This window comes from Dipteris shenzhenensis, chromosome 3 (assembly GCF_047967505.1).
Source record: "Dipteris shenzhenensis isolate YYH24624 ecotype China chromosome 3, Dip_SZ_1.0, whole genome shotgun sequence".
In the NCBI taxonomy this organism is placed as follows: Eukaryota; Viridiplantae; Streptophyta; class Polypodiopsida; order Gleicheniales; family Dipteridaceae; genus Dipteris; species Dipteris shenzhenensis.
In genome coordinates, this window is record NC_141598.1 from 39,022,227 (window position 1) to 39,049,917 (window position 27,691).

The 27,691-nt window shown below is 45.3% G+C and overlaps 1 protein-coding gene across 1 annotated transcript in view; it reads left to right on the top strand.

Annotated features, from left to right (window-relative positions):
- The window catches only part of LOC147903782 (tRNA ligase 1-like), a 253,182-nt gene that overhangs the window by 109,343 nt on the left and 116,148 nt on the right, over nt 1-27,691 (top strand). Inside the window, exons 7-9 of the mRNA XM_087401184.1 lie at nt 14,646-14,766; nt 14,884-14,990; nt 15,466-15,591. Of these exons, the coding sequence (XP_087257310.1) occupies nt 14,646-14,766; nt 14,884-14,990; nt 15,466-15,591 (354 nt within the window). The remainder of the gene's footprint in view (nt 1-14,645; nt 14,767-14,883; nt 14,991-15,465; nt 15,592-27,691) is intronic.

A 27,691-nucleotide genomic window follows, 5' to 3' on the forward strand; every position in this document is an offset into this window, starting at 1 on the left:
TTAGACATATTTTTCGTCTGCATGGATTGCCTAGATCCATAGTGTCAGACAGAGATGTCAGGTTTACCGGTCACTTTTGGACTGCGGTATTTGAGACACTAAGGACTGAGTTGGGAATGAGTAGTGGGGATCATCCTGAGACGGATGGTCAGACGGAGAGAGTCAACCAGACTTTAGAGGATATGCTGAGGGCATATGTGTCATTGAGGCAACATACATGGGACAAGTGGTTGCCATTGTTGGAGTTTGCCTACAATGATAGGAAACATTCATCTACTGGGTTCAGTCCGTTTGAGCTGAACTATGGTTATAGACCAGCCAATCCGACTATAGTTGGAGTACCTCAGAAAGTGCCTAGTGCCGCGAACTTTGTAGTTCAGATGCGGGAGATGCTAGCACTTGCGAGAGCTAACATCCGCCAGGCTATGGATAGAGCCAAGGTGTATGCGGATGAAAATCGGTCTATAAGAGTATTTGAAGAAGGAGAAAAAGTTTTTCTCAGAATTCCTTCGCACTCGAAGTCGTTGACTTCAGGAGAGTGTGCTAAGTTATCACCTCGATACTGTGGGCCGTGGTTAATTCTAAAGAGAATAGGCAGTGTAGCCTATAAATTAGAATTGCCACAGGGGTGTAAGGTGCACCCGGTTTTTCATGTTTCACGTTTAAAGAAATTTTTACATACTGGTGACTCACTAATCGAAGGTGTGGTTTTGTTTCAGGAGATAGAGGATATTGCAAGGCGCAAACCAACAAGAATCCTGGACCGAGGAACAATGCAAATACGAAATCGGAAGATACCCACGGTGTTGGTTGCATGGCATGGTCAGCCTCTATCCGAAGCTACCTGGGAGTCCGTATATCAGTTGCGGAGAGTGTTCCCAGACTTTATCATCGAGGACGCTGATGTCTGAAGAGGGAAGGAATGTTACGCTCTAGCCGAGGTAGCATGACCTCGGAAGAATCAGTCGACATTTCCCTTATAGGATCTATCTTTGTAATATATGTGTTTGCGCTTTATGTAAATGATCGGGAGGGATTAATGTCAAGGTCCTAGGTGAGGGCTGATAGCACCGGACTAGATAGATCTGAGACCAGGGGCCTAGTGCAAAGAAGTTGCCTAGGGGCAAGGAATTAAATGCATCCCAAGAGAGGGGTGAAATGTTGCATTAGAAAGGCCCTATATGGATGACATGTGGCATCTAGATCTATCTAGGGAATTGGGGTCTGTCAAGGCTTGAGAGAGAATGAAGAATTGGGATTTACGTGATTTCGAAATGGTTCTCTCTCTGATGCTTGAAGTTTTGGCAGTTTGGCTGGGTGGACAAGAGAGGTGCTACTCCCGTGATCAGCAGTAGCGGCTAGGAAAGAGAAATCTGTTATATCCCATGAGGACTCCTTCATTGGGTGGTCATCTCTACTTTGTCACATTTATTGATGACTACTCCAATTTTACTTGGGTTTATGGGCTGAAAAAGAAATCTGAAGTGTTCACAGTGTTTAAACACTTTTCAGCCATGGTTGAAAATGAAACCGGGCTCAAGATACAGATATTACGCACGGATAGAGGTGGGGAATACCTATCTGCAGAATTTGATGCTTTCCTCAAACAAAAGGGTATTGTGCATCAGCTCACAGTCAGGCTGACCCCTCAGCAAAATGGCAAAGCTGAGAGGAAAAATAGAACCCTCATGGAGATGGACAGATGTATGCTGAAAAGCAAACACATGCCTCATAAATTCTGGTTAGAGGGTTTGATGTGTGCCAATTACATTTTGAACAGGGCTCCCACTAAGGCTTTAAAAACAAAAACTCCTTTTGAGGTGTGGAATGACAGGAAGCCTTCAGTGGATCACTTCCGAGTCTTTGGATGCCTTGCCTATGCACATGTGCCAGTTGAATTTAGGCACAAATTGTCAGATAAAGCCATCAAATGCATATTTGTTGGATACAGTGCAGAAAGCAAGGGGTATCGTCTCTACAATCCTGCTACACGCAAAATCATTGTAAGTAGAGATGTGATATTTTCTGAAAATTCAGCTTACACTCAGGCTGATTTTCAAATGCCTTCACCTTCAGAAGATGTATTTCAAGGGTTGCTACCCATTGCTTTGGGTTCCCCTGCTGATTTTTCTGATCCAAATCAGAATTTACAGCAACCTTCACATGCTTCAGTTCCGCCACGGGATGTCATGCCTCCTCCACAGGAAGTGGAACAAGTGGTACAGCAAGAAATTGCAGACATACATGCAGCAAAAACAGTCCCAAACTGGCTGTTACAGACTCTCCGGGAGAGTAAACTTGATGCTCCGTTACCTGGCAGGACTCGCAGTGCAGCAAGGCACATGGAAGGTGCTAATTCAGTGGAATCAGCATATGCAGGTACTCTCCTTGATGAAGAGGAGCCTGCCACATTTGAAGAGGCACAAGGTAATGTGCATTGGATGAATGCCATGCACGATGAGTTGCAGTCCATTGCCAAAAATCAGACTTGGGATGTTGTGGACTTGCCACCGGGTAAACATGCTATTGGCACACGATGGGTATTTAAAGTCAAACGGAAGCCAGATGGCTCCATTGACAGATATAAAGCCAGGCTGGTTGCTAAAGGCTATGCTCAGAAAAAGGGCATAGATTATGAGGAGACTTTTGCTCCTACATCCCGGATGACCACCATCCGCTCAGTAATTGCAATGGCTGCACATTTTGAGTGGAATGTTCATCAGTTGGACATCAAAACAGCCTTCTTAAATGGGGACTTGCTGGAAGAGGTGTATGTCAAACCACCTCCGGGTTTTGAAATTACAGCAAATGCACTTCAAGTCTGCAAGCTTAATAAAGCTTTATATGGGCTGAAACAGGCCCCTCGTGCATGGTATGCCAAGATACATGCATTTTTGACCAGCAAGGGGCTGCACAATAGTCCTACTGAGAGCACCCTCTACATCAAGATGGATGGGGGGGAAATATTAGTCATCCTTCTTTATGTTGATGACTTACTGCTCACAGGGTCCAATGACGACAAAATTGCAGATTTCAAAACTGATTTGCAGACCCACTTTGATATGTCAGATTTGGGGCTGCTTCATTTTTATTTGGGGATCCAGTTCTCTCATGAGAGACGTGGCACTGTTATGTCTCAGTCCAAGTATGTTCAGAAACTTTTGGACAGATTTAACATGCAAGAGTGTAAGCCCATATCTACTCCTATGGAACCGGGGCTGAAACTCACAATGCATGATGCAGGAGAATCAGTTGATGCCACACTTTACAGTCAAGCTGTTGGATGCCTCATATATCTCTGCAATACTAGGCCTGATATTCAGTTTGCAGTATCTCAGGTGAGCAGGTATATGCACAGCCCTAAAACTATGCATTGGCAGGCAGTTAAGCGCATCTTCCGTTATTTGCAAGGCACCAAGTCTTTTGGCTTACTATTTCCCAGGGGGGGTGACTTGCAGATGCATGCCTACAGTGATTCAGATTGGGCTGGTGATTATGACACTAGGCAGTCCACTGGTGGCAATTGTTTCTTTTTGGGAAAATCTTGCATTTCATGGCTAAGCAAGAAACAATCTACAGTGGCTACCTCATCATGTGAAGCTGAGTACAGGGCAGCTTTCACAGCAACAGTGGAATGTGTCTGGCTGAGACGTTTATTTGCTGATCTTTATCTGTCTTTGGAGGGTCCTTCTCCAATTCTCACTGATAGTCAGAGTGCCATTGCAGTGGCAAAGAATCCAGTGTTTCATGCTCGCACAAAGCACATTGAGGTTCACTATCATTACGTCAGAGAGAAGTTACATGCAGGAGAGATCAGTATGATCTTTGTGTCCACACATGACAACGTTGCAGATATCTTCACCAAAGCACTACCACGTGAGAAGTTCGAGGCATTTCGCAGTGCCCTGAATATCCGTTTGGTGATTGATCAGCCTTGTACATGACATTGGCACTGCAGGGGGGTGTTGGAATTATATCTATAATTCAGGAGTGACCAATGTAATATAATAAGTTAGTTAGGGGCACTTTTCCCTCTTTTAGAGGTTTTTCCCCCTAACTGCAGTTAGTTCACTAACTATGGTTAGTGACTACTAAGGTTTTGTCACTATGACAAAACCTTATCTACACTACTTTGTGTTGTACTCTTTTACACACTCTATTGAGCAACTACAGCTTTTAAGCTTACGTCTCTCTCACTCTCTCTTGCTCTCACTCTCTCTATCTATCTCCATTCCTTCATAGTCACGAAGCTCCTTTGGCAGCCCACAACACTACTTTTCCACCTGTTCAGACAGTGATACAGTCCTATACGAGCTGACTGGCAATAAGGCTTCCCCGCACTTTTTGTTATACTCTTCAAGATTCTTACAGTTTGCAGCATCCAGCTTATGCCATGCTGTCATTATATCCACTTCAAAAGTCGTGGTGAGCCAAGCAGATGAAAAAACTTGCTTGAACTCAATCCAAGTGTAAGGGGCTTTACCCTGCAAAAGCAAATTGGTCCACCATTGGAGTGTGTTACCCTTCAAGAAGGTGGCTGCATTTCGTACCTTGGAAGACTCTGTGAAATGACCATCGGAATAGGCAGCATCAAACTATTGCACAAATGTCAAAGCCTTCAATCTGTCCTGCATCCCATTGAAGGTTTCAAACTTCACAGCTGCCCCTTCCTCCTTATAATCTTTCAGCTTACCTTTGGGAGTAAGATTATCATAAACTAGGGGCCCATATTCTATACCATATTGCCTGTGGCCATGGTGGGGTGGACCATTCCAGATCCCATTCCCTGCATCTGTGGCACACTCCAAGTGTTGCTCATCATTCCGGGCATCCTTGTCTGCATACCAGGCTGCATTGCTATGCTTGCATACATCATATTGGCATTTGCAGGGGGCATTCCACCCTCCATATGCTGCTGCAAATTCTGCATTCCTCGCTGGAAACTACCCAAATATGTCAGGCATACTAAGCCCTTCGGTGGGCTGTCCCACCATTGACTGAAAAACTGATTCTCCGCCAAAATATCCTGGATGCTTCATGGGCTGAGGGAGGACTTGCTGTCCCGGATTAACTGAATGAAAATTATTGACATTACCTGCTACGGGGGTGACTGTGGGCATCTCTGGTGGCTGTCCACTGAAAGATACACGCCTCTGAGTCTTCTTATGCTTTGTCTGCTTCTTCTGAGCTGTCTTTTTGCTTTTAGGGGGAGCATTACTACTAGGAGAAGCTTGCATCATCTCCATCAAAGTCTGTTGCATCTGTGACAGGGCTCCCACTGCACTTTGCATTCGTAACTGAAAAAGGGCATTGGGATCAAGCTCCTCTGCCTCATCTACCTCGTCCTGTGAATCCTCAGTGGCATGCCCAGGAGAAACATGATGTCCCTCATCATTTTGCTCTTCTTCACCCTCACTGGTGTTGTGCTCCTCCTCAAAGCAGTCTCCTTCCTGCTCGGAGATAGTTAGTGATCTCTCGCGGTGCGACATGATTGTTGATGATATGGCTGTATCAAAAATGCAATGGGGCTTTCTTCACCCAACACTCCCAGGGCTCACCTCTGTAGGAAGATGGTGATATCCCGGCAATAGAACCACTGTAACCGGCCTTCAATTTCCAAAAGGGTAGTAGACCATAACTTGCATTGCATAGTCGTTATTCATAGCCTCCTTGCATCATTTCCAACCACTTAACTTTAAACAACACCACTTAGAAACAATTTGAGAAATAACTGGATGGAGGCTAGAGTGCCCCTACTCAATGAAACCAAGTACAAGACACCACACTTGCCCCAAACACTTGGCACCCCTTCCAGTATTTATTTATTTCTTTAGGAATGAAATTGGTACATACAACAAGGGCTCACCCTTGTGCTCTGCCCGACAGGCAATTCCACTGTCGAAGCCAAACCTTGGCTATAACCTGCATTCCATCCTAGTGCACACACTAGTACCCAAGTGCCAAGGCAAGGCTAAGGCATTCACCATTTGTCCATGACCAACCGTAAAAGTATCCAAGCATTCCACAAAGACTGTAACCAACTGTTAATGACCAGGCATCCATACACTTTCCAAAATGCTCAAGCAGCCTCAAGGTTTCCAAAATGCAATAATACACTGCCCCTTGGGCACTCTCCCAGCCACACCCTCTGTATCTGAGTGTCTGCTTAAGCCTGTAAGGTCCGGAGGAAGCTCCAAACAACAAATGGAGCCACAACAGGCTTCCAAAAATCACCAAATGCAATCACATGAAAGGGATAGCAACAAGAGAACTCAAACCAGCTTCAAACAACTTCAATCCAGCTCCAGATCAGCTCCCAAGAACTCCAATCCAGTCCAAGAACCTTCCATGGGCAACAGTCCAGTCCAAGAACCCTCCATGGGTAACAGATCCAATGTGGAGGCTAACAGGAGGTAATGGCAGCTTGGAGAGGGGAGGGAAGAGAGAGATAACGGGCTGGAATCAGAGAGACAGAGAGAAAGAACAGGAGGGTCACGGGCAACAGAGGAAAGCGATCAGCCAACAACCTGCCTTGGGGTGTGAGGAAGGAATCGTATGATCAACCATACAACAGCCCGTACAATCTGAAAATCCATCCGTACAGTAGCCAAAGGTTGTACAACAGTAGCAAGTGCTGCATACAATGTGCAATTATGCCCTTGGGGTTCGTGCAACATGAAAGATCTTGTATAGCCTGTGTTGAAAGGCCGTACAATCAGCCTTGGATCCCGTACAGCAGCATTGAAAGGACTACAGCAAGTACGGATGCATTAAATGCAGTTCCTACAGTCCATACAGCCGTACGGACTGGCTCGAGATGCGTGAGATTTACGTACGACCTTCAAATGAGTGCCAATGCTCATGGAGGGGAGAGAGGAGAGAAAAGCTACGTCGAGAAACCCATACCTTCATCAAAAACCAAGGTGGAAGGAGAGCAAGGGGGGATAGGTGTGCATGAGGGGCTGCCACGTGGCCCCCTCATTAATGCTCTAACCCACATAGACCAATGGAACATTGGCTTGCCCCTCCATTAAAGTCCTAACCCCTTCTAACCAATGCATTATTGGTTTCCTTGGGCCTAACTTTAAGACCCCTTTAAACCCTGCCTTGCCCCTAGCAAGTAGGCCTAGTGTGTGCACCTAGGGACTTCTGGGAAGTGTCGCTTCTGCTGGGCTAGCCATTCCGACAGAGTGGATAGACACAAATGACATGCCGATGACAGAGTCCACTTGGTGGGGAGCGTTCTCAGGGACGGGTATTCCAGGTTATTGCTCTACAGGATGCACATGAGGATATCCCAGTCTTTGATGTTCAGTCGGGAGGCAGACTTACCAGATCTTGTGATGATATTCTTTTGGAGGTTGCCTTTCAGCCTGTCAGGATTGCAGGTTTCATGGAGTGGGGCTCGGACTCACAGTGGTATCTTGACCCCGTCTTCTCCTTGCGCTAGGGTCTTGGAGACTCTGTAGTGGGACCCAGGGGAGTGGGAATGGATTGATGAGGGCAGCAAGAGAAGAGCATCCCCTTCTTTCGTTATACTGTCAGAAATGCCCGGAGATTTCAGCTCAACAGTAGAGGTTGGAGGCCCTCCAGAGCCCCTTATTGGGATGGTTTTCAAATTTTCGTAGTTGTGTAGAAAAACTCTTGGCGTAGGCTCTAGAAATTCTTGAGGAATAGAAAGATCACTCTTGTCTTTTGGCTTTCTATTCATGGAGGGATTGCAGTGAACCTGTGGAGATCCAGGTTCGGGGCTGACCTTGCTTGTCATCGTTGCCACATTGCAGTTGAGTCAGTACAACATTGCATTTGGGAGTGCATATAGGCGAGGACGATCTAGAAAGGTGTTGCTAGGATTTTCAGTATCTTTCATACAACACCTTTCTATATGACCGAGGGGTAGCATGGTTATCTCTTACTGGGCCTCAGGTGTTCTTCGAGGGACATGATCGACATCCAGTTCTCATTGTACGGCGAAACTTAGTGGAGTCTTATTCCCTCTAGGATGTTTCCTTCACTTCTTTCAGAGGTGGTCATGCCTCAGTAGACACAATATGGGAGATTCTGGCTAGCATTGCAGCTTCGCATATTTAGAGAGCTAGGTGTACGGAGGCGATGGAGGGTACCCTGGTTCACCCTTCCTAGGCTATGGCCAGTATTTGGACCGACACAGTACACTCTCTAATGGCCATCTAGGCGAGCATGCAGGGATCCTTTACAGCAGCCACTGCCAGGAGAGTTACTTTTTTCAGAGTTTGGAGAGGATCCCTTTTCTTTTCTGGGTCTCCCTCAGGGTTGAGGTGGCATTTTCAGCCTCCGCCTTGCTTTTTTATTAGCTCCTTTTGAGGCATTTTTTCCCTCATGCATAGCATGATGTATTCCCACATTTGAGCTTGCTCTCGCGGTTTTCATTCATACTTAATGAAGTAATTTTTTGGAAAAGAAATAAAAAATCATGTGACTCACAAAAGGTGTGCAATGTGTCCAAGTGTCTTTGGAGCCCCTTAGGAGAAGAGGACATCAATACCACATCATCTGCATACAAGAGGATCGGAACCAAGGTATTGGCGAGAGAGCACCAATCCCCCCTAATGCCCTCATGAAGGTCTCGAGCTCGTCTATGTAGAGGCTAAACAAGGCTGTTGACAACGGGCAATCCTATTTGACCCCAATGGTGCTCGTAATCTCCTGTGTCCATCCGGCAACTATTCGAACTCAGCCTGAGACTCTCTCATAAAACGCCATAACAGCCCATACGGTCTCCTGGTCATCACTCCTGTCACAGAGTCCAGCACCTCCTAGCTCTTATAAGGCTCCTAGATTCGACTAAGGCTTCGACTAAGCCAGGCTCCAGCGCATGCACCGAGAGCAGCTCCTAGTGACTCGCGGGTCTTCTCCGAGCCTTCTCCACTGTACCAAGGCGCATCCAAGGCTAGCCTCACATCAGCGAAGCCCAAGCTTCGTAGGCTTTGTCTCCGATGACTTGCTCCAACGACGATGGTGGCTTCTCTACGTAGCTCTGCTCCAGAGCCACCCAACGGAAGATTTCGACAGAATCTTAGGTAGATTTCGGTGTCCCGGATGGCGACAGGTGGAGGATAGCTTATCCTCAAGGTCAAGGTCACCTCACCAAAGCTTTGGTAAAAAATGAGCCATGTGGCACTCTATCCACGTTGCCACGTCATCACTAGCTCATCAGGTGCCACCTCATTTTTATTTGCCACGTGGCAATCGACTGTCATGTCAGCAATCTAGTCAGCATAAACACGTCATCTGCCACATCATCAGTGACACATCACCCTTGCCAGCTCAACTGCCACGTCAGCAAAGCCATGTCATATGTTGATATCATCATCTGTGCCACATCATCACTGCCACTTGGCACTGACCCTTGCAGGCACAGTCCCCTGCCAAGCACACTGTGCACACACTGCGTGTGCACACAGTTGCCACCTCGGCACACTGCTCCATAGGCACACCTCTTGCTAGGTAGAGAGCCACATCATCATTGCATGTGATCGACAGTGACACATCATCATTGAGTACATTCCACTCCTTTTGCCCCTCCACCTAGATCAAGTCGTATCTCTTGATCCAGGAAGAATTTGAGTGCGCTCCAAAAAGAAAAGTTGCTCGTTTTTTCGTGCTCTATGCGCACGTCACACGCACATTTCGGCGCAAGTATCACTCACATTTTAGCCTCACTGTCAAAATCGACTTCCTACATGCACATCCACCTCTACATCCACGCATCTGACCCAACACTTAAAAAGAACAAAAGAAAAGGAATTATTTGCTGTTCTTTCATCGATCGACGGTTGGTATAGATCTAGATCAGAGTAGACTAGATTGCCATAGAGGGGACGCTTTGAATCTCCCCAAGTTGCGAATCTAAGCCATGTCTGAAATTCTCGCGTTCATCAGTTCAGTGAGTAGACTTTAGAGTTGTTCAGTGGCATTGCAGATTATTTGTGGGCAGATAGGATATGATTTGATTTCACACACGCACATGCCATCATTGTAAAGCCTATTCGGCTATTTCACGGCATTATGCACATCATTTCAGCCTTGTAAAGCCTCTTGGCTATTCTCGGTATCATTTGCCATAAGCCTTGTAACACATATTGGATTTTATACATTGCATGGTGGATATAAAGCTGCTGAAATCTGAAATGGACTATAAAACTTCGGTGCTAACTTGACATGTTTGGTACTGGCAGGATCTGCTACAGGTGCAAAAACTGTATGTGTAGCTGTAGATTCCGTTGCTGGTGCTATGACAACAGGTGGATTGCCCAAGCTCAGGCAGAATGGGATAAGAAAGACAAGTACGCCTATCATCTGATCAAGTAGAATGTGCAAGATGTCATGCTAGGACAGCTCAACACAGTCAAGGCATCGAAAGAAGCATGGGATATGTTCGCAGCTCTTTACAAGTCCAAGAACACATCCAGGATTCTCACACTGAGAAACCAAATCAACCAGAGTTTCCGCAACAGCAGCGAAACCGGTCATGCTTATGTACTTCGGATCAAAGACTACAACAATCAACTTGCAGCAGTAGGAGAGACTATGAATCCTGCAGAATTGGTTCAAGTCATCCTGAATGGACTAGGAGAGAGATACGAGAATCTAGTCCAAAGTAATATCATCCAACGACAAATTCCAACACTGGAAGAACTTCAATTAGTCTTACTTGGTGAAGAAGTCAGGACACAAGCAATTCAAGCACGCAAAGGTTATTCTAATGATGAGGCATTCACAGCTTCAGACAAAAGCAGAGGCAGAGGTAGAGGTAGATCATTCTAGAAAAGTGGTCATCAGCAGCAACAAGGTTATCATCAGCAGAATCGGCATCAGCATCATCCTCACCAACATCAGAATCACTAAAGAGGAACTTATTCCAATCGAGGAAGATTCCAAGGATGAGGGAATGCATCCACCAATGTGTCAAACATCCAGTGCAACTACTGTCATAAGTTTGAACACTATGAAAGAGATTGCCGCAAAAAGCAGTACGACCAAGGCAATCAATCCAACAGTAATCGAGGAAATTTTCGCGGCAGAGGAAATCGTCGTGGTGGACATTTCAGTTACAGTCATTTTATAAATGAACATGGAAATATGTTTCTTGCAAACGAGGAAATGCAGCAAACTGATACACTGTACCTAGACAGTGATTTCAATTCCAAAGAGGACTTCACCTATCAAGTCGACCAAGTGGAACAAGATCCTTGGTGTATCGACAACGGTACATCATCTCACATGACAAATCATCAGGAATGGTTCACAGGGATGACGTGTACCCGTCCTTGTATTGAAGTCCCCAACAAGGATGACTTCTCTACGGCACAAGAAATTCGTAATGTTTGAATGCATGGTTAGCCTCCTTACGTATATCTCTGACAAAATGTGATGTCTTAGGGGGAAGTAGCCTACATCAATGCAGAGGTTCTAACGAGATCAAGCTTCTAACCGCAAAGCACTTGAGAAGGAGCTACAAGAAATACACAAGGAACAAGTGAAGAGGCTTGAATCAAAGACTCTCGAGAGGAAAATGTAGATATAAAAAAGAATCTAGAGGAATTGTAGAAAATTCAAGGGCAAGCAATAGAGGTTGGAGGCCAAAAGGGATGCCAAAATGAACATTTTGAGTGCCCCCAAGTTTACCATGAAACTAGCAACATAGACACGGTTGACTAGAGGGGATGCCTCACTATAGAGATTAGAGAGAATTTCTCAAGGACATTTCCAGCGTGTAGACAAGACATTACTCCTCCTTGATGGCCTAGTCCAACTAGCAATCTTATATGCATGTGCTTTTTGGGTGGTAGTCCTCTCCAAACTGTGCCTCTTTCTAGATCTTACCTGTCTGGATTGTGTCAAATAGTTTGGATGCACAAAAGCATGATGATACTAAATACCATGGCTGGCTCTCTCGTCATCTATGTAGCTTGCAGCCAAGGGAGATGAGCAGTGCTGGTATGCATGAGTCTGCAAATGTTTCCACTTATTGGGCATGTCTATCGATCACTTACTGCCATTACGTACGTGAATCCTTGGTATACAAGATAACTTGTTTCTTTAGAGGGAGATTGATAATGCACAATGATGCAATCTCTGGGAATCAAGTCAGAGTCCTACTACAATTTTGCATTATGGGGGGATTGTTGGGCTTACCTTAAGGGTTTGATAGAGAGATAGTCCCCCTCTAGAGGTAGGGGCTTAGTCTGCCCCATAAAGGCCTTTGTATAGATGGATGTTCATGTGTGTGTTTGTGTGTGCGCGTGCACGTGTGTGAGTGGAAATTCTTTGCGTGCTGAGAGTTTGCATTGGTCAAAGGTGTTTGATCGTCCCCTTGCCTTGCAGGAATCCAGATGCGCTTATTTTATCTCGTTTAAAGGGATTCAATTGGTGGGTGATGTGATTCATGGAGATGGTACTTCATTATCTTTTCAATCAGCAGCCAGGCAGTATGGTTTGGGGCTGTATTATCAACCCCTTTGGCATTATCTTTCTCAGATGCTTCAATGTTTCTTACTGCTGCTAAGGTTAGAGCTTACTTATCGTCCTATGGATTGGTCTTCGTACCGTGAAGGTTCAGGCACTCGTCCATCACTATTGGCTGATGTCTCAGTGGCCATTTTGTATAAGGTTTTGATGCCTTGACCTTGGATTTCAGATTGGGCAAATCAGGTTTGACCTATGAATCGTAATGCCGAGTGGAGGCACAAAAGATAGTGGCAGCTTTGGAGCTTCAAACTTCTTTATCGTAAACAGGTCTTTTTATGGCCGGTGATACTTGATTTGGCAAACTCCTAGCACATAGACATATTGCTCCTGCTGTTTGTCACATATGTTTGTCTCCAAGGGAATCCTTGCTCCACCTTCTCTGACATTGCCGTGCGACTCGTGACTTTCTGCTGTTTTCTACAGCAGCGTCTCCGAGCTCGGTTTCCTATTGCCTGCTTTGGGAAGCTTTTTTGGTATTTGGGATCTACCCACGGAGGCGAGAGTCTGATGTTTTTCTTCACTTGGGTTCGAGATTAAACACTTTGGACTATTTCCAATTTTCACTACTTCCAGATGTCACATCTTCTGATGCTGTAATTGCATGTTCCCTCTTTGGGGACTGATTCTTTTCATATAAAGTTACGTGGATTTCACCCAAAGCAAAAAGTATGTGAGTGTGTGAGAGCATACGCCTATGCAATCGTGTCCACACCGTTGGGTGCTGATGACAGCGGTGAGATGTCATGGTAGCTAGTCCTTGTTATGCATAGAGTAATACTTACCTTATGTGACTAATAGCTTTCAAATATTGTGATTCACGCAAACATAATGTTGGTTTGTTGAAATCGGTATAAAAGTGTCATTTTGCACCTTCAAATTTGATGCTAAATAAAAAACGTTTACAGTGGAGATACTTGTTGCTCATTTGATGGTGCATAGCAAAGAGACGTTCCACTGCCTCATACAGAACTTTTCCCATTGCTGTGCCTTCCGAAAGGGCTGATGTATACATTCTGATGACAGTACGGAAATTGATAAATAAGCATTGAAATGACATCCATCTGCAGATCCCACTACACATTATGTCTAATGTCTTTTGGATTTGTAGTAACATCACTCAAGGATGAAGATCTTTATGCATAACATTGTGCATACCTGATTACACCAATAGCAGGCCATATACCAGGTCTTCTCACCATGTCATGGGAAAGTCCTGTCTGCTGTAAGCAGAGAAAGCATGAAGTTCCTAGTGCTTATCCTGAGGGCACTTTCAACACTGGAAAACATAAGGGCTGAGACAAGGTTAGTTGAGTGCAATAGAATGAGACTACTTGGTATGTCAAGTGACCAATGCAATAGATAAAAATAAGCACACTCATGAGACTACTTGGCATGCCAAGTGACCAATGCACTCCACAAGCCAGCCAAGAAGCAGATCACCAAGTTTGACTGCCTGAGCAAGACTATTCCCCTCACCTCCGGGCACAGAGCATGTGGAATACATGGTCTAGTAGCCCGTTTACAAGGAGTGCATTCAGTGGCTTCATGGCAACTCCAATGCAAAATGGATGGACTACTACTCGAGGTATCACAACTGAACCTCCCTTGCGTTGTTATTTAGCTACAGGATGGTTAAATATATACAACTAGATGATTATAAGAACATGCCTAAACTGATCCTCAGAATACAAAATACATGGTACGGTCTTTCCCCCATGTATTCACTTATAAGCCCCCCATACGGTTAAAAACCATACTTTCTCTTGGACTAGACAATCAGATGAACAATGTAAGTTTGGGAACCAAAAACATCTTGTTTTCACCTTGTTCCCAAACATCTTGTTTTCACCTTGCAGACTCATGAAGTGCTTTTAAGGTTGTAGTTGATATGATAATGTAGTCTCCGTCTGTTCTTCATGAGTTTCCTGTTTTTATGCCTTTTTTTAGGGTCAAAGTAAAACAAAAGTGCAGTTTCCTGTGAAGAATGGTATAAGGGCATTTCAATATCAAAATCCACACAGTGGGAAATTTTCTGGCACAGCCTGCATCATTTTTTTAGAAGGGAAGGGGAGGGGATGATACTTTTCCTGTTGCTGTTATTAAGCAAATAAAATTGAATTGTTCTTACTTGACAGTGGTGGTCACTGCTGTGACTGATCTAAAGAGTAAGCCTCGCTTTTATTCTACACCGGATCTTATCGCATTTTGTCGGAGATGGAGACTTCCCACTAATCATGTTTGGTTGTTTTCATCAAGGTACTCTCTGTGACAGACAAATAAATCTAGTGTTGAATGAGCCATATGAGGCTAACGAATACTAGATTGTCTTCTTGTGCTCATGGGGTCTGATCTCGTCTTATTTGATGAATGAAGGAAATCTGCTACTGCTTTTTTTACTGCGTACGATGCACTTTGTGAAGAAGGTACAGCGACACCTGTGAGCAATATCTTAGACCAGATTGCAGATGTATCAGTCCCAGGTGGGAAACTTCCTTAGTCAGATTTGTGTTGGGTGTCGGTGAATACTCTCATATGGGGTAACTGTTTGGATGTGAGATAACTATCTTTAGAGCAAGTATGCTTGTTGCTTATCTGCGAAAATGCATGTTGCAACAAAACTTAGCCTTCCAATTATGCAAGATTTCTTTCCATGATGTTCTTTCGGTTATTATTTGGCAATATGAAAAATTTATTGAACATCTGAGTTGGCATTGGTTCTAGTGCTACTGCTATAAAGCTCTGTGAAGTAATCTTCACCTTAAAATTTTGTTTAAACAACTGCCTGTCAGATGATAAATGTACCATACCCCTAGCAGCAACCTCTAGTAGGTTATCACTTTACACTGCTCTGCATTTGTGATTTGGGTGAAGCCACATAATTTTTTTCTGAATCTCAGAGAACATTAAACTGCAGATTGGTCAGTTCTCTTTATTGTTTGCGTTTTTCCCTTTCAGCAACAAAAAGTCACACAGAGGTACAAGGGGAGATTCTTGAAGGCTTGGTTGCAAGATTAGTCAGTCCTTACAGTACAGAGCGTCTTCAGAAAGTGATCCAGAAATTTCCTATAGTAGACTGCAAAGGTATTTGTTTGCATGGTGCATTGGAAATCTTCTTGGCTATCTTGGCTTTTTGGTAACAATTGAAGCCTCTTTGCATTTAAGTTATGTTCTTGTACATTGGGATTTAATGCTTGCTCAGTTTGATTTTCAAGAAATGTGGGAAGCGCTTTAGGAAGGTAAGATATAGGACGCGTAATCCAAAAAAATGAGTAAGGGAAGGCAAGACCAAGGTGGGGAAGTGGGCTGTGTGCGTGCATGCGCATGTGTGTGTGTGAGAGGGAGAGAGAGAGAGAGAGAGAGAGAGAGAGAAAGAAAGAAAGAAAGAAAGAAAGTTTATTAAAGTCTTCAGAAGACCAATGGGTCTATGAGACTGAAAAACCTGATACAATGAGCTGTGGTAGCGGAGCTACTAAACGAGCATCCACACCAATGCAGAATGCAAAAAATGCAAAATGGTAGTACTAAGTCCTAAGTACAACATAGTCATGTCGATAGTTGACTATATTAATCTCAGCATCATCGTCATCATCAACATCATCAGAATCATCATCATCCTTATCATCAGCAACAGGACATCAGGATGGATGAGGCAGTGGAGGCATGAGGTCAGCAATAGAGCGTTGTCGGCCCCTCAAGGGTGCAGTTCTAGTACGTCTCTTGGTTGTAGCTCTGCGTCTAACCAGGGCCATTGTGACCCCCGTCGGTCGGGCTTTGAGTGACCCTAAACAAGGAGGGGATGTCCTCAAGTATGATTTGTGTGTCAACGCTCTGTCTGAGCTGTCGGGTCACAGGATCCGGGTCACGGTCATGTCGAGGTCTCGTCTCGTGGGGGTCTATGTGATGTGGCTGAAAGAACTCTGTGCTAGAGCTCTGAGAGGTATCAATCGAGGAAGAAGTCTGCTCCTGTCTCCATGCTCGGAGTATCCTCTTGCGGTGTCTAAGCACCTCATGGATGAGACCAACCAAACACCGCTGGTCTGGGTAGGAGAGGAGACGGGCCAAACCCCCATAACTATCTTTGAAGAGGTAGTAGAAATGCCCTCGGATTTCATAGTAAACAGGACACCTGAAGATGAAATGCTCCTCTGTCTCAACCTCCTGCATGTTACACAGTGTGCATATGCGCCTCTCCCTGGGTAACCGCTCTACTCTGCCACTCTCGATACAAAGTTTGTGTGAAGAGACCCGGAACTGCCCAAGAGAGATCCTCAGCGAGTGGGGTACATGAATCTGGGTGTATCCTGGTGGATCAATGAAACCCTCCGTTGTGATATGTAAGAAGTGATCTGTGTAGAAGCCCAGCTTCACTGGAAGATCACTCGGGCCCAACCAAGTCCGGAATGTGTGTAGCTGTAGTAGATCCTCACGGATAACCTGGTTGACCTTGTGTGATAGGAGGGGAGAGAACGGAGCATCCATGCTGTATTGGAATGGAGGTAGTCTGTCCATGTGGAGCCCTAGCCCCTGAAACCATCTCTCTGTACGTGCATACCAGCACCTTTGGTCTCCCCATGCTGCAAGTGCCATAGAAGAGGACAGTGCTAGCCATGGTATCCTGCTACGCCCAGAGGTGTAATCCCCATACTGCGTGACTTGGTACAGGTATGTGATGACCTGAAATGCAGCATCTAGCTATGATGGGGTGACCCAAATTCTGCCCGAATGATCTGGTTAGAAACGGATGGCTTACCACGGATCATCCCTGATAACATGAGAACTTGTAGCCGCTCCACCCTTGCTCACTCTGTATCCGACAAGTCTGGCCCCCAGCATGGACTGCTATAAATCCTTGTTGGGCGGACCAAGGAGTCAAAAAGCAACCCTTTGGTCCGTGGATCCTGAAAGTGAGAGCCGAAGCAGTGCCTCTCTAGTCTAGCCAATGAAGCATATCCTCTACTCAGACGTGCATGCATCGCGGGTCTCATAGTGAAGATGGGTCCGGAAAAGACGACCCCAAGATAAGTGTATGATGAAACTACTTCAACAAGGGACCCATGAAATGCGAACTTCTCCCGGCGCATGACAGTTCGAGACATATTGAAGATCATAACCTTGGTTTTACCAGGTTGACCTTCAAACCATGAGACTCACAAAAGGACTGTAGTGTGTCAAGGTGTCTCTGGAGCCCCTCGGCTGAGGAAGACAAGAGAGCCATGTCATCTGCATAAAGTAGTATCTGGATCAGCGTGCTCGCGAGAGAGCAACCTACCCCCCTTGTGTCTGTATCACTATCTCGTGCTTGTCAATGTAGAGGCCAAACAAGGTAGGTAATAATGGACACCCTTGTTTGACCCCGATAGTGCTCATGATCTCGTTTGTCCATCCGGATCCTGTCCGGACTGTGCCTGAAACTCGCTCATAAAGTGCCATGATAGCCCAAATGATCTCTTGGTCGTAACCCAAATCCTGTGGGCATTGTATGAGGTGGGCTCTTGGAACCGTGTCAAATGCCTTGCAGAAATCCAAAAAGCAATAATAAACCCTCTGCTTCCGTGCCCTCGCCTCCTCGATGATACATCTGAGCGCGAGAATGTGGTCCATGGTCCCATGATCCCGTGTGAAACTGGCCTGTCTTGCTGCTCTGAGTCCTCGACACTTCGCAAATGTGCTGACCTCAGAATCAAGTACTGATGTATAAATCTTGGACATGACGTGTCCAATCATAATGGTCCTATAGTTCTCCGGGCTCATGGGATTTCCTGCCTTGTGAATGGGTGAGATAGTATTAATGATCAGGTGCGTGGAAACCCTAAGCAAACAAGTTTATTGAATAGCTTTGCTAAGATCGGGGCTAGGAGGTTAATCCCATATGCAATGAACTCAGTGCATAGTCCGTCATGATCCTTCGCTTGGCCATTATGAAGTTTCATTACGGCATCCTTTACCCCCCTGCTAGTGAAGAGGGTGCAGGATGTGAGATGTGGCATGTGTGATAGGTTAGGGACTAGTTGATTTGGGATATCATAGAGTGTGTGTGCATAATCAAACCCCACTTGAGTGTCAGTGAGTGGTGAGGGGGACCGTCCTTCTAGAAATCTCCGCCAAAAGACCTTAGAGTTGTTACTGAAAAGAATGTTCAGTAGCTCCCTCTCGTTCCGACGCACAAAGTCAAGTTTTTTCCTACGTACCAGTCGATGATACTCGCGTAGCGTCTTTGGTTCGCTTGGAAGATTGTTTTTGGTTTCGAATATAAGCTGACGGTGTAAAGCCTTACACTCATCATCGTACCAGCTATTACAGGGTACAGACCACCCAGGTGGTGGTGGGCGGGTGGTGTGGGGGAAGATGTGAAGAGCAGCATCGTGTAGTGAGCGGGTGACTAGGGCAGCACGGTCCTCTAATAGGGCTATAAAGTCAATGTATGCGAGAAGTATGTACAGACGGCAAGAGTAAGTAGGTGAGTGATTGCGATCAGAGCGTATGTCATGGTAGGTGGAGTAAGAACTACTGAAATCGTAAACTGTACAAAATTGAAAACTATACGGAAATCGAAAACTGTACGAAATCGGAAACTGTAGGCAGTTCACATCCATTTCAAGCCATCTTGTCACTTTGACAAGTGTTCTTTTTGTGCTTGGAATTAAAGTCAACTTGATTTCAATTTCAGCAGTTGCCACTTCAGGTTTCAGAGTGATTCTTGATGGATGCAAATGCCTAGTATATGATCTTCGTGATGACAATGCCATAGATCTCACTGGCACTTTGCAAAAGGGGCTTTATCACCTTGATCATGACTCAGTTGCACTTTCCCTTGAAGCATTTGCTATTTCATATTGACAGCTTGCTGAAACTCATCTTTGGCATGAGAGAATGGGTCATCTCAATTATAGAGCTCTTGCCAAGTTACATTCACAGGGCATGGCAAATGATGTACCTCAAACTCACACAGTTTACAAACATGTGTGTGAGGGTTGTCTTTTGGGTAAGTGCATCGGTTTCCTTTTCAAAAGAATTGTCCAAAATTCTCACAAAGGAAATTGCAGCTAGTGCACAGTGATGTCTGTGGGCCAATTAGGACAAATGCCATTGGGGGGTACAAATATTTCATGACTCTAATTGATGACTTCACAAGATATTGCTGGGTATATGCTTTAAAAGTCAAATCTGAAGTGTTCTCATGCTTTCAGAGGTGGATGAATATGGTTGAGAATGAATCAAGATGCAAGTTTGTGACTGTCAACACAGATTTTTGGGAACGGAAACGGAAACGGAAACATTTCGAGATTTTTGGGAGGGCTGAAATGGGGAAACGCCATGTCAGCAAGGGAGGTTTAGAAAAGGGAGTTTGGAGATGAGAACACACACATTTAGAATGCTACAGCCTACAGCCTACCTGTAACTTAAAATATAGTGCATAATACTTACCACATGGCACAATGTCACTTAGAAGTTAGAAGTTGGAACTTAGAAGTTAGAACAAGTTACAAATTATAACTTAGAACTTGGAGCTTAGAAGTTAACTTAGCAGTGAGCAATACATATTACAAATATAAATGACAAAGCTGAAATCAATGAGAAAAGCTGAAGATTGACAAGTTATAAAATGCCAAAGGCAATATAATATATGATTCATATATTATTATGTCTCATTGTCAAGAGTCAAGACTCAAGACTCAAGACTCAAGACTCAAGAGTCAAAAGTACAAAATTCAGATTCCCAAAAGCCTAGGCTCTAAGCCTTAAGGCCAACCGCTACATCACTGATGATACGATCAAAATCCATAATGTAGATTCTAGAATCTAGATAGCTCAGCTGCTCAAGAGTCCTCCTCCTCCTCCAGTGCCATCTCCTCATCGTCATCGTCGTCGTCATCGTCCTCCCCCTCCTCATCATCATCAGTGAGGTGTCATTAGGCTTATGAAAACCAATGAACTTGTCATGATTGTACTCCTGTCTCATCCTGTTAAGCAAATGCAAGTTTGCATTAACAAAGACAAGATCGTTCGCCTTGTGTGCTTTGAGACGGTTTCTCTTCTTTGTATGGATGTGGGCAAAGCTGCTCCACATGCGCTCACAAGAGGAGGAGCTCCAACCGTGGCTGAGAATCCGAATGGCAAGCAATTGCAGCTATGGGGAATCAGCTCCATAATCCTTCCACCATGTAACAAACCCAACTCGAAATCTGAAATTTGAAAGATCATAAAATTCAGATATATGGCAAAGTTCATGAAATCTGAAAATTATGAATCATTAAATAGTAAAATTTAAGAATTTAAATGAGTTAGGATTACCTGTCATGCTGGGCATCTGGCCATCCAAATATGCCCTCCTTATTGCGGTAATTGGTGAGCTGGTCCTTCACTGTCCGGCGAGCCTCTGGCATTTGCACCATCTTCTGAAGAGTGAGGTTCCAACCATGGACCACCTCTGTATCACTTTGTTGTGCAGTTGCCTTGTGTTGAAACTCTGGGTCCAATACAAATGCAGCCGCATGAATGGGAGAGTAGTACTGATTCCACCTAGTCACAGCCAAGTCCTCCAGCTCTTTCAACCTGTGGGGATCTTTCTCTAACACTCTGATATTTTCTATCATACGATCCATCCCCTCATATACCTTGCCAATAAAAGACATGTCTCCATCAACCTTTTTTAGCAACAAGACAATCAGCTTACAGAAGTCATACAAGTGTGATGCATCAGCCCAAAAGTCATCGCTGCCTATGCACAAATCGTACACCAATGTCCCAAGAGCTTGCTTTGAAGTGGGCCATGCATCCCAGTGTGGGCTTGCCACAACCTGCTTAAGAGCAGGTCTCATTTCAATGAGTCTGCGAAGCATCATATAATTGTATGCAAACCTTGTCTTTGCATACTTCAAAAGCTCCTTCCTTGCATAGGTGCGATACAAAGAGAGAGAAAAATGATGGCGTGTAATGAACCCAACTATCTCTCTTCCATTATCAATTACAATTTTTACCCAAGGTAATTTGCCAATGTCTTTCAAAAAATTATTCAAACAATGGGCAACACAAGAACTCCATTTAATATGGGGGTACCTTTGTTCCAATAATGCACCTGCAGCCCTATTGGTATTTTCACCATCTGAAACCAACTGCACAACATTAGACGGGCCCACATACTCCACTGCATCTGCCCACATCTGCATCAAAACATTTGCTGTTTTTTGTTGTACTCCGCACTCTATGGAGTGTATGTACAAAGAAGATCCTCTGCAATATGCCAAAATATCCTCTAGTGATCGACTACGTACATCACTCCAGCCATCTGCTACCAAAGTGACCCCATACTTATGCCATTTCTCCTTAACAGGCTGAATGGCAATGTGAACTGCCTTCACCTCATCCTCTAGAAGCTTTCCCCTCAATGCATCAAAAGTGGGAGGGGTGTATGTGGGCCCAAAGGCTGTAATTTGAGTCACCATCTCCTTGAAATAAGCAGACCGTGCCACATTGAAACTAATCCCATTCGAGTAAAAGAAACGGGCCACGGCTGCATCTACGTGTGCCTTCCTTTGTGGATGCCATGCAGTATAAAGGGTACTTTGCCTTCGTGTAGGTGGGAGAGGTGAAGGAGATGCAATAGGAGTAGAACCTGTAGCTCCAAGAACATGTGCACTCCCAAAAGATGAAATTGTAGTAGCAGCAGCAGAGGGAAGAGGACTCCTTTTTGCAGTAGCCATATGAGCACCTGAAGTAGCTCCTCCACTAGTGAGTCCTACCTTTCTTCACGGAAGGAAATGCCTCGACCTCTCGTGCCAACCTTGCTTTCTCTTCCTCGGATAGTTCATTGCATATCACGGCACCATCACCCCCTCCAAGGCCCAGTGATTTTACTTTTGATTGACCGACGTAAGGTTGGTTTCCTCAACCTCTAGGCTCTGAACAACAGAAGGGACCATGTTCTTTTTTGGAAAGAGTTGCTCTCGTGGGCTGACATTGCAGATTCATGGATTATTGGAGGTGACTTCAAGATGGTTGAGGCACCATCCGATAAGCAAGGGGGCAGAGAAGGTGGTATTCATTCCCTTGAGAGAGCAGCTTGGGATGCCTTCTTGTTCAGGTTCAGTGGCAGAGATGTTTGGTCAGATGATGCATTTCATGTTCAGTCTCAGTCACTTTTGTTTTCATGGTCAAACTCTAGGGTGCATATGCCTACCTATGCTCGGATTGACAGTTCTGTGTGGATGACTGGGCTCTTGATAGAGGGAAGACAGTTTGCATTGCAGCTGGTGTTTCCACCTCCGACCATTTTTCGGTAGTTTTGTCTATCTCAGAGCCCCATTTGAGAGGACGGTCTCAAAGTGTGAGGATCCCCGGTGCTTATACACAGATGAGACTGTCACAGAGGTAGTCTTGGAGATCTGGGTTTCTCACATGCAACGGGGGGTGGCCGATCCTTCACATGTGGCCATAGCACTTGCTAGTATCATCGACTTTTATCACTCTGTCGCTAGTGCTTGGCGAGGTGAGGTACTCAGGCGGGAGATTGGTATCTGCTGGCAGTTGGCAGCCTTGCAGAGGGAGGAGCAGAGACGACCATCAAATGCTTGGATACAGGAGCGCCTTGCTGCAGCAAGGGCTCACTTGCAGACATTGCTTGATCAGAGAGCAAAGTATGCCTTCCATGCATGGGAGTCCTTTTGGATATAGATGGGAGGGAGAGTCAATATACACTTTTTCTCTACACTTGGTCCTAGACATAGTAGAGAGAGTGTCAGGCAGCTTATTGACATATTTTTTTTGTAGGCTCATCCGGATACCGTCATGCACTTAGCGACATATTTTTTTTGCCTCCCTTCTTTCTGCAGATCCCGACACAGGCCAGAGGTGTGGCTAGAGATGTAGTTTGGCAGAGTTTACGTGTGTTGGTCACACTAGAGATGATATGCTCACTTGATGCACGCTTTACCAATAGAGTTCAGGACTGCTCTCTCGGTCCTTCATAAGGGCAAGTGCCTTGGTTCCGATGGTCTTACTCCATTGTTTTTTACAGCCTTTTGGGATATGATAGGTGATCATATTACTTCAGCCCTGCAGGGCATTTGGGACTCGGGCGAGATGCCTGACTCACTGACCGAGGGACTCATTCACCTTATCCCGAAAGGTGGCAACATGCATTTTGTGTCCCATTGGAAACCCATCACTCTTTTGGGCACTCTATACAAAATCCTTGCCAAGGCGATCAGCATCGGATTGCAGTCCTTTCTTCCAGACCTTATCCATGATACTCAGACAGGCTTTGTGCATGGCAGGAGCATATTTGACAATATCTTTTACTTTTGGGAAGTCACAGAGTGGGCTATGCAGAGCGGGCAATTCTACTCTTGGACTTTGAGAAAGCCTATGACAGAGTAGATTGGGGTTTTCTTGAGGGCACTCTTCTACGATTTGGATTTTCAGATGCATGGATTAGAGGGGTGGCCTCCCTTTACAGATCAGCCCACAGCCAGGTTTTGATTGGATGGGTAAGGGGGACAGGTTTCAGATTTCCAGATCAGTTCATCAGGGATGCCCTTTAGCCCCCTTCCTCTTTCTTTTTGTGGCAGAAGCTATGAGTATCTTCCTTAGATCTCATGCTGATCTATATGGGTTGAGATTGCCTTTGAGACAGGAGCAGGAGCTTCTTGATTGTGAGTTGGCTGATGACATTGCTATTTTTATTGAGGCCTCTTCGCAGTCACTTGATTCTTTCCGGACAGCCTTGGATATCTTTTGCTCAGCTGTAGGGGCACACATTAACCGGCATAAATCCTTTGGCTTTTGGATCAATGATGAGGACACTCCACGTTGGGGAGTTGACATTGGCTTTTCTTGGATTCAGAGGGGTGCTCCTGTCAGATATTTGGGATGCCAAGTAGGATTGGGCATCTCTCCAGCACAATAGTTTGCCCCAGTACTGGAGGGTATCAGGAAAAAGCTCCTTTTTTGGAGCTCAGCCAAACTCGACCTTGCATCTAAAGTTGTGGTAGTGAACCAGGTTCTTTTGCCACCGCCTGGTTTGTGTGTTCTTGCTGGTGCTGATGTAGGGGTTGCATCACTTAGCTCATTAGACCAGTCAAGAATTTTTCATGGAGTGGACTTGATGTCACGGCAGATGTTGCAGTGAGGGTGGCCTGGGAGACCATTATTCTCCCTACCATGTGAAGGGGGCCTTAATATCATTGACCCGGACTTGCATTGCAGGGCATTGCTTTGTAAGGTGGTGGTGAGGGGACTCATGCTTGGGCAGGAACCTTGGAAGGATTTCTTTGTTGGACGCATTCAGGCTTGCACACCAACCTTGGGAGATGATTGGGTGAACAGCCCTCGCTGGATTTTTACTTCCGCCCCTCTCAAATCTCCTACCTCTCCTGTCATGAGTGCCATCCTGAAAGCTTGAGGGAGCTTCAGGAACACTCTTCGAAGGGTTCCGCCCTCTACCCTCGAAGAGATTGATAGGCAGTCAATCATTGAGAACGATAGTATACTTGATGAGCATGGCAGACCATGGGGCACTTCCCATTACATGCAGTGGTCTAGATGGGAGAGATGCCTTGCCTACACAGTAGGCACTTGGGAGGCATTTATCAGGCTACCTGAGGATCAGAGACTGCAGTCCATGAGTCACCTCAGAGGGGTAGCACGCAGGATTCGGCAGATAGATGCAGCCATCCCGGTGGAATGGACAGTTGAATTGCCTATTACTTCCACGACTTGGATGGGAGCTTTTTCGAGGACAGCAGTTCCTCTACAGGTGATCACTTTTCGAGGTCTTGGGGAAGATGCACTGGTCTTTGACGTTGGGGAAGAGGTATACTCTCTAGATCCATGGATGATATTGTTCTAGAGGTTGCCTTTCAGCCTGTCAGGATTGCTGGTTTTGTGGACCATGGAGCGGGCTTGCAGTGGTACTTAGACTCCGACCCTCTGCTCTTGGCATTGGGATCTTGGAGATTGTGGTTATATGGAGGTGCATCTATCAGGTGCTTGCAGTGGGACCCAGGAGAGTAGGAGTGGATAGATCATGGGCACCGAGAGAGAGGGATTCCCTTCTTTTGTTTCCCGATTGGTAATGCCAGTAGATTTCAGCTGAACAGTAGGGGTTGGATTCCCTCCAGAGCCCCCATTGGGACAGCTTCTTCATCACCACAGATTTGCGCAGAAATTTCGGGAGGAGGCTTTGGAAATCCCTTAGAAATAGAAAGATCACTCTTTTCTTTTGGCTTTCTATTCATGTAGGGATAGCATAGAACCTGTGGAGATCATGACTTGGGGCTGATCCCACTTGCCCTCGTTGTCATTCTGCAGAGGAGTCGGTGCGACATTGCCTTTGGTACTGCAGTCAAGCGAGGACTGTTTGGAAAGGGGTTGCTCGGATACTCAGCATTTTTCATACTTACCCTTTCTTCATGGCTTGGGGCTCGGTTGCATGGTTATCCCTTACTAGGCCCCAGGTGTTTTATGAGGGTGAGCCTTCTTTCTTGGGCACTCTCGGTCCACTGGTAGGTGATAGAGCCCTGCTCTCTTCACGATGTACCACTTACTCTCTTTCGGTCCGCCGGCAGGTAATAGAGCCTTGCTCTCTTCAGGATGTACCACTTACTCCCTTCAGAGCTTCTTATGCTTCAGTGGACATCTCTTGGGAGATTTTGGCTAGCATTTCCTGTTGGCACATTTGGAGAGCCAGATGTACAGAGGCCTTGGATGGCACCGAGATACACCCATCAAAGGTGTTCACGGGTATTTGGATTGACACGGTTCACACTTTGATAGCCATATGGGCTAGCATGCAGCAAGTTAGATGATAAAGCTGTCAAGTGCATTTTTATTTGGTATAGCTCAGAGAACAAGGGCTATAAGCTCTATCTGTCTCGCATGGGCGAGTGTTTTGTTAGTCAGGATGTTGTGTTTGGTGAATCTACCACTATGCCTTTGTTGGACTGTTAAAAACAGCCTGTTGTTGATGCCCCATATATTTTTGACAGCTTGATGCCTTTGTTTCCTTCTGATGCCCAAGATGATGTTCCATGTAAGGTTGTACCTCCTACAACCAGATATTCAGCCTGATATGCCTCTCATTGATCAAGACCATTTGCACAAGACTCTTGACCAGGAAAGAGCTGAAATCTAGGAGCCCAAAAAGTCCCCCGTTGGCTCCTTGACTATTACAAAGCCTGTCTTGTTGCTAAGGGCTATGCTCAGCAGCAAGGCATTTACTTTGAGGAGACTTTGGCTCCCTCTTCCAAGATCACTACTATTCGCATTGTTATTGCCTTTGTTGCCCACTTTCATTGGGAGGTACATCAGCTTGATATCAAAAGAGTTTTCCTTCATGGGCATTTGCAGAAAGAGCTCTATGTTTTCCAATCTCCTGGCTTTGAGGTTGAAGGTTCTGAAAGCAAGGTATGCCGCTTGAAGAAAGCCCTCTATGGATTGAAGCAAGCATCTTGGGCTTGTTATTTCAGGATTCATACTCATTTGCTCACACTTGGCTTTCAGAACAGCCCTACAGAGGCAACTCTTTACATGCGCAAGCGTGGGATAGATTTGCTGATTTTATTATTTCATGTGGATGACATGCTTGTGATTGGGACACATGCTCAGCAAATTGCAGATTTTAAGCTTGATTTGCAGAAGACATTGCTATGTCTAGTCTTGGTCTTTTGCACTACTATTTGGGCATCCAATTTGCTAGCAGTGAGGGGGGCATTTGGATGTCACAATCCAAGTACATCGGACAGCTTTTGCAGCGTTTTCAGTTTGAGGATTGCAAGCTAGTATCCACACTATTAGAGCCTAGTTTTCAATACTCTTCTGAGGATGGCAGCGGTACATGTAATGTCACTCTCTATTAGAAGGCAGTTGGTTGTTTGATTTACTTATGTCATACAAGACCTGATCTACAGTAAGCTGTCTCACAGTTGAGCAGATATATGCACAGCCCATCTACGCACCATTGGCATGTCGTGTAACGTGTTTTCAAATATCTCAAAGGCACTCAGCATTTAGGCCTTTTTTATGGGACTGATACTTCACTTGTCATGCATGGATTCACGGATAGTGATTGGGCTGGTTATTCGGACACTCGTGTGTCACATAGTGGCAACTGCTTCATGCTTGGTACTCCATGTGTTTCTTGGTTCAGCAAGAAGCAGAGTACAATTGCTACTTCCAGTTGTGA